Source organism: Leptonychotes weddellii, chromosome 11 (genome assembly GCF_054177405.1).
Source record: "Leptonychotes weddellii isolate Sample4059 chromosome 11, ASM5417740v2, whole genome shotgun sequence".
NCBI classification, from domain to species: Eukaryota; Metazoa; Chordata; class Mammalia; order Carnivora; family Phocidae; genus Leptonychotes; species Leptonychotes weddellii.
Window position 1 is genome coordinate 48,378,955 of NC_138379.1, and position 8,474 is coordinate 48,387,428.

Genomic DNA, 8,474 nt, shown 5'->3' on the forward strand with positions numbered 1-8,474 from the left:
ATGATGTGCGATTGGCCATCCAGTGTCATGCTGATCAGTCTTTTACCTCTCCTCCCCCAAGAGATTTTTTATTAGATATTGCAAGGCAAAGAAATCAAACTCCTTTGCCATTAATCAAGCCATATTCAGGCCCCAGGTTGCCACCTGATAGATACTGCCTGACTGCTCCAAACTATAGACTTAAGTCTTTACAAAAAAAAAGGCATCTACTTCTGCGGGAAGAATAACAGTTCCACGGTTAAGTGTTGGTTCAGTTACTAGCAGACCAAGTACTCCCACACTTGGCACACCAACCCCACAAACCATGTCTGTGTCAACTAAAGTAGGGACTCCAATGTCCCTCACAGGGCAAAGGTTTACAGTACAGATGCCCACTTCACAGTCCCCAACTATAAAAGCATCAATTCCTGCAACCCGCAGTTCAGAATGTTCTGATTAATCCATCATTAATTGGGTCTAAAAACATTCTTATTACCACTAACATGGTGTCATCACAAAATACTGCCAATGAATCATCAAATGCATTGAAAAGAAAACGAGAAGATGATGATGATGATGATGATGACGATGATGACAATGATGACTATGATAATTTGTAATCTAGCCTTGATGCTTGTAACATGTACACTTGGTCTTGAAACCATTGTACTGAGATTAAACATGCATGCTGGGTATTTTCAAGTTGTGTTGTAGAAAACTTAAATGGCATTTAATGAGTAAATATGGTTATCCTTTCCGCTTGAGATGTTGGGTTTTCTTTAATAGGATTATAATGGTTATTCATCATCCTTTAAGTGTAAAAATAAAAATGTTCATCAATTTGAAAAAAAAAACAACCACTTTTCCATTGCAATGTTGAGTCTCTAACCCACTGTCATCTTGATACAGCTAAAAATTTACAAAATTGAAAAACCCACATATGCATTTAAATCTTCACATGAATCATGTTTCTTTCTTCTCTATACTGGGTTCTATAGAAGTTATTTTCTTGTCCCTTTTGATAGTTTTTTATAAGGACTTGAGAACTTGGTCTCTAGTAAAGAGTTTTCATATTCAGGGAAATACCTCAGGGCGTGTCAGAAAATAGCATATACACTTGAAAAAGAAATATCAACAGCTGCTCTGTACTGAACTCTTCTTTGTTCCTGGCATTAAGTTTATAGAGCTATCCTCATTTAAACATTAAGGACTCTGTATGTATCCATCATTATCATTCTGTAGACACAAAAATTAACACTCAGCGGTTAAAAGTCATAGAGATTGAATACTGAAGAGCTTGAATTTTAAAGCAAACCACTGTCTTCACATACCAGGGTTTCTCAACCTCAGTACTTTTGGGCCACATAATTCTTTGTTATGGGGAGCTGAACAGAGTAACATAACAAGGAAAGAAAGCCAATAAAAGTGGTGTGACAGTTGGTCCAGTAATTGGCTACAGAAGACAATATGAGAAATTGCATGAAATGCATCTCAAGACTGCCAGTCTGAAGTGAAGGAAAAAAGGGAAGCATATATCTACTGACTCCTACCTCCCATGGACCAAAGTTTGCTCTGCAGGGTGTTAAATACCCCTCACGCTGGCTTGTACAACTTGAGCAAGTTCCCATGGTGGGCACTGCCAGAGCAATAACAGAGAAGCCCAATTCTAACAGCAGGAGGCAGGCAGTAGGAGCTAACCCAGATCTCAAGCTGCACCAAAGTGAAGCTGCCCGCTACTGTAAATGGAGTGATTTTTACTGCTTCCGTTTTTAGATGCTAATTATTAGAGAAAAACTATTGACTTCTGTACATTCATCTCATACCCAGTCACACTACCAAGAAATACCACGTAATTTTTTCCTGAAAATATTTTTACTTTGCCTACTAGTTTTTTTAAGATTTTATTTATTTGTCAGAGAGAGAGAGAGCACAAGCAGGGGGAGAAGTAGGCAGAGGGAGAAGCAGGCTCCCTGCTGAGCAGGGAGCCCAATGCAGGACTCGATCCCAGGACCCTGAGATCATGACCTGAGCTGAAGGCAGGCGCTTAACCGATTGAGCCACCCAGGTGCCCCCTTCACTTGTCAAAACTAGTGCACCTGGGGGCACCAAAATTTGTTGATCCATTCAAGCGTTGTACATTTGGGTTGTATTTAGTTTGGGGCTATTATGAATAAAGCTGCTAAAAAAACCATGTCTTTTACAGATGTAGTGAAAAGAAGGGCCATATGCACCCCAATGTCCATAGCAGCAATGTCCACAATAGCCAAACTGTGGAAAGAGCCGAGATGCCCTTCAACAGACGAATGGATAAAGAAGATGTGGTCCATATATACAATGGAATGGAATGGAATGGAATGGAATGGAATATGGAATGGAATATTACTCAGCCATCAGAAAGGATGAATACCCAACTTTTACATCAACATGGATGGGACTGGAGGAGATTATGCTAAGTGAAATAAGTCAAGCAGAGAAGTCAATTATCATATGGTTTCACTTATTTGTGGAACATAAGGAATAGCATGGAGGACAGTAGGAGAAGGAAGGGAAAAATGAAGAGGGGGAAATCGGAGGGAGAGATGAACCATGAGAGACTATGGACTCTGAGGAACAAACTGAGGGTTTTGCGTGGGGGGATGGGTTAGCCCGGTGATGAGTATTAAGGAGGGCACGTACTGCATGGAGCACTGGGTGCTATATGAAAACAATGAATCGTGGATCACCACATCAGAAACTAATGATGTATTGTATGGTGACTAACATAACATAATAAAATAAAATTAAAAAAAAAAACACATGTTTTTTTGTGGACAGATGTTTTATTTTGCCTCGCTAAACAGCTACAAGTGGAATTGCTGGGTTACATAGTGAGTATATGTTTAAAATTATAACACAATTGTCAAAGTGTTTCCCATTGTGGTCATACCATTTTTTTTTTTTTTTAAGATTTTATTTATTTGAGAGAGAATGAGAGAGAGCACATGAGAGGGGGGAGGGTCAGAGGGAGAAGCAGACTCCCTGCCGAGCAGGGAGCCCGATGCGGGACTCGATCCCGGGACTCCAGGATCATGACCTGAGCCAAAGGCAGTCGCTTAACCAACTGAGCCACCCAGGCGCCCTGTGGTCATACCATTTTACACTCCCACTAGCAATGCATGAAAGTTTCAGCTGATTCATAGTCTCATATTCATTCTCACTCTTGGAATTGTTAGCCTTTTAATTTTAGCCATTCTAGAGGTTTTAAGGGGCCATCCCCATTGTGGCTTTAATAACTATTTACCTGCTGACTAATTATGCTGAGCATCTTTTCATGTGCTTAGAAGCAAATCTTCTTTTGTGAAGTGTCTTGTCAAACCTTTCACTCTTATTATTTTTTTTAACCTTATTGCTTGCCAGGTGCAAGAGCTCTTTAACAAATTCTGGATACAAGTCCATTGTTAGATATACATTTTGAGAATATTTTCTCCCAGTATTTTTTTGTCTTTTTATTTCCTTAATAAGTAAAAATTTTAACTTTGATAAAATCCAATATATTGATTTTTTTCTTTTGTGATTAGGATTTTTTGTGTTCCTGTCTAAAAATCTTTGCCTACCCCAAAATCAAAATTTTTTCTTCTATGTCTTCTTCTGCATAATTTTAGCTTTTAAGTTTAGTCTATGACCTATTTTGAACTAATTTTTGTATATTGTATAGAGATCAAGATTCACTTTTACATATTCAGAGTATATTCAGTTTGTTCCAGCACGACTGTGGACAAGACTATTCTTTTGCCACTGAATTACTTTTGTGCCTTTAGGAACATCAGTTGACTATATACGAGTGGGTCTATTCCAGGACTATATTCTATTCTATTCCATTGATCTATATGTCTTTTCCTTATGCCAATACCATACTGTCTTAATGACTAGCATTATAGCAATTCCTGAAATCTGGTAGCAAAGTTACCCAGTAATAACATTCGTTTTTCACAGACAACATAATCCTCCATCTAGAACATCCACTAGAATCTACAAAAAAGCTGCTAGAACTACTAAATGAGTCTTAGCAAGGTTATAGGATAGAATAGCAAAATATAAAAATCAATTGTATTTTCATTTACTTGCATGAACAATTAGAAAATGAAAATTTAAAAATACCATTTACAATAATATAAAAAATGTGAAATACTTAAAATAAATCTGACAAAAGATGTGGAAACTGCAAACCACAAACATTGTTGACAGAAATTAAAGAAGATCTAAAAAAATTGGATATATCATGTTGATGGGTCTGAAGACTCAATATTATTGAGATGCCAATTCTCCCCAAATTGATCTATAGATTCAATGCAATCCCAATCAAAATCCCAGAAGGCTTTTTTTTGTAGGAATTAGCAAGCTGATACTAAAATTCAGACGCTTATATAGAGAAGGAAGAATAGCCAAGATAACTTGAAAAAGAACAATTGGAGAATTAATACTACCAGATTTCTAACTAAAGCTACAATATTCCATCAAAACAGCATGGTAAAGGTATAAAAATAAACAGATCAATGGTACAGATAGAATACAGAGTTTAGAAATAAACCCACAAATATATAGATAACTGACTTTTGACAAAGGTACAAAGGCAACCCAATGGAGAAGGGATAGTCAGTACTGGAACAACTTAATATCCATATGCACAAAAAGGAACTTGGATCTATACTCACACCATGTATAAAAATTAACTCGAAATGTATCATAGACATAAATGTAAAGCCTAAAACTATAAAGCTTCCAGCAGAAAAACATAGGAGAAAATCTCTGTGAACTTAGGCTGGGCAAAGAATTCTTAAATATAACACTAAAAGTACAATCTACAAAGAGAAAAAAACTTATAAACTATCTTTCATGAAAGTTAAAAGCTCCTGCTCTTCAAAAGATTCTAAGAGAATGAAAACACTGACAGACTGAGAGAAAAACATTTGCAAAGCATATACCTGATAAAAGATTTGTATCCAGAATATACAAAGATCACTCAAAATTGAAAAGCAAGAAAGTTCATGACCGACTTTAAAAATAAGGCAAAAGATCTGAACAGACATTAAACCGAAGAAAATATACGGAAAGCAACTAAAGACATGAAAAGATGTTCAACATCATTAGTCATTAGGGAAATGCAAATTTTTAAAACTACAATGAGATACCACTATACACCAATTAGAATTGCTAAAATTAAAAAACTAACCATACCAAATGTTGGTGAAGATTGAGAGAAACCAGAACTTTCATACACTATTGGTAGGAGTTAAAATAGTAAAACCACTTTGGAAAAGTTTGGCAGTTTCTTAAAAAACAAAACACACATCTACCATATGATCCAGCCATTTCACACCTAAATATTTACCCTTATAAGAGAAAAAGATTTATCTATACAAAGACGTACATGAATGTTCACAGCAGCTTTATTTGTAATGGCCAAGAACTGGAAATATCCCAAATGTTGATCAATGGGCATACAAGGTAAACAGACTGTGACATATCCATACAATGAAATACTACTCAGCAATAAAAAATAAAGTACTGATACATGCAACAAAGTGAATGAATCTCAATGTAACTGTGCTGAGTGAAAAAGCCAAAGAGAAAAGAAAAAAGAGATACACTGGACTTCATCCAAATTAAAAACTTTGTGCAAAGGACATTATCAATAAAGTAAAAAGACGACCTAGAGAGTGGGAGAAAATATTTGTAAATCATATAACTGGTAAGGATTTAATATTCAACATACATAAGGAGCTCTTACAACACATCCCAGCTCAAAATTAAGCAAAGGACTTGAATAGATATTTCTCCAAAGAAGAGATACAGATGGTCAATAAGCACACGAGAAGGTGCTCAACATCATTATTCATTAGGGAAATGCAAATCAAAATCATTATGAGATACCCATTAGAATGACTACCATAAAAACATTTTTTTTTAAAGATTTTATTTATTTATTTCAGACAGAGAGAATGAGAGACAGAGAGCATGAGAGGGAGGAGGGTCAGAGGGAGAAGCAGACTCCCTGCCGAGCGGGTAGCCCGATGCGGGACTCGATCCCGGGACTCCAGGATCATGACCTGAGCCGAAGGCAGTCGCTTAACCAACTGAGCCACCCAGGCGCCCAAAAACATTTTTTAAAGAAAAAATAACAAGTACCAGCAAGAATGTGGAGAAATTGGAGCCCTTAGACTGTGCTGGTAGGAATGTAAAATGATGCAGCTGCTATGGAAAAGTTTTGACGATTTCTCAAAAAATTTAAACTACAATTATCCATATGACCCAGATATTCTACTCCTAGGTATATACCCAGAAAACCTGAAAACCAAAACTCAAAACAAATACTCATACACCAATGTGTATTGCAGCATTAATCACAACTGCCAAAAAGTGGGAACAACCCAAGTGTTCAAGAGATGAATGGATAGACAAGATGTGATATGTCCAAAAAATGGTATATTATTCAGCCATAAGAAGAAATGAAGTACTAAAACATGCAACATGACAAACCTCCAAAACATTATGCTATGTGAAATAAGCAGACCAAAAGAACAAATACTGTATGATTCCATTTACAAATCTAGAATAGGCAAGGGGCACCTGGGTGGCTCAGTCGTTAAGCGTCTGCCTTCGGCTCAGGTCACGATCCCAGGGTCATGGATCGAGCCCCGCATTGGGCTCCCTGCTCCGCAGGAAGCCTGCTTCTCCCTCTCCCACTCCCCCTGTTTATGTTCCCTCTCTCGCTGTGTCTCTCTCTGTCAAATAAATAAATAAAATCTTTACAAATCTAGAATAGGCAAATCCGTAGAAATAGGAAGTTAGGTTAGAGCTTACCAGGGGCTAGGGCGGGATGGAGAAATGGGGAGATATTGATTAATAGGTACAGGGTTTCTGTTTGGAGTGGTGAAAAAAAGATAGCAGTACTGGTTGCACAACACTGTGAATGTACTTAAGGGAACCGAACTGTACACTTCAAAATGGTTAAAATGGCAAATTTTACGTTATATATATTTTATAGCACTTAAAAAATGTTAAGTGTCATATAACCTATTCTGTAAGTATCATGAAGTTCCAGCTAGCTTTCTATCCTCTTAGATACTACGATAAGTATCTTGCATGATAGGGGCGCCTGGGTGGCTCAGTCGGTTAAGCGACTGCCTTCGGCTCAGGTCATGATCCTGGAGTCCCGGGATCGAGTCCCGCATCGGGCTCCCTGCTCGGCAGGGAGTCTGCTTCTCCCTCTGACCCTCCCCCCTCTCATGCTCTCTCTATCTCATTCTCTCTCTCAAATAAATAAATAAAATCTTAAAAAAAAAAATATCTTGCATGATAGGTTCACTCAAGGCAATATTTTAGAAGCAGGATTCAACTAATCTCCTGGTCAGAATCAGGTAAGTGAATTTTCCACTAACAGCTAAACACAAAGCCAAACAAAATTCCTAGCCACAGGGCAATGTTCCATAGATAGAACAGGCTACTGAGCTCACTAGATTCTTAAATCCTACTCATGCAAGGGCGGAAATGCCTGTGCAATATTTGTAGCTAATCCATCTGTCTTGAACAATACTCGTTTCACCATGAAAAATTATCTTCAAAATTGTAGAATCTGGGTAACCAGTATCAAGGCATTCATTTTGTTGTTCTCTTCACTTTTATATTTGTTTAGTACAAAAATTAAAAATTTTGAAATCATTTCTAACATCTGTTATGCTAGTTAACAAACCTCAGGCGCTAGATGATTATAGAAATAACAGAAGGGCTTATCAGAGTCTATGAAGTGCAGGTTCTGATTACAGTCTTTCGAGGGCTACATAATCGAAGTGTGTATTCCCTATGAGTACTTCGAATGTTAACTAACTAGCCATGCTTAGAGATTAAAATAAAACATAAATATATATATACCACACACTATTTCAAATGAAATATTTTCAAGTATATTTAGTAACATCCAGAAAGTACTTCTATCATGGATTTTTTAAATAAATTACTTGTGTCCAGTCTCTTGTTTTCAAATCTCTTGGCCCCTAGACACTACGAGCTTCTTTTGAAGGGGACCATGGAACTATGTCCTGTTCATCCTTGATTTCCCCCTCTCCTGCTTGAGTTCTAGACTGGTATCTGTGTTCAGAAAGTTCAGTTTCACAAGTAATTACAGAACACTAGAGTCCACGTGTCGGGCATATTTGTAGTGCTGAGGATACAGCCCTGATCAAAAATGACAAAAGTGGTTCACATTGGGCTTACATTCTTGTAGAATGCAATTGAAGTGAGTAATAAGGTTGGACTGAACAATTTTGAAAAGGTCCTTCCAACAAATACTCTCCGTGATACAAACTGTTCTGTTGTGGTGACCGACTAGTCCCCATGCTTTGGGGGAACTTCTCTCAAATCCACAACAGAAGGCAACCAACCAACCCGACAGTGCCAAGAACACAGGGCTGGTGGGAGGAGGGCTGCCGGATGGCACTTTAAAGACAAGAGGCTCATTC

At 37.6% G+C, this 8,474-nt stretch overlaps 1 protein-coding gene across 1 annotated transcript in view; it reads left to right on the forward strand.

Annotated features, from left to right (window-relative positions):
- Positions 1 to 825, forward strand: part of LOC102728164 (transcription initiation factor TFIID subunit 9-like) — a 15,503-nt gene extending 14,678 nt beyond the window's left edge. Inside the window, 3 exon segments of the mRNA XM_081797328.1 lie at positions 1 to 194; positions 197 to 414; positions 416 to 825. Of these exon segments, the coding sequence (XP_081653454.1) occupies positions 1 to 194; positions 197 to 414; positions 416 to 599 (596 nt within the window). The 3' untranslated portion in view covers positions 600 to 825.
- Positions 826 to 8,474: the final 7,649 nt, after the last annotated feature.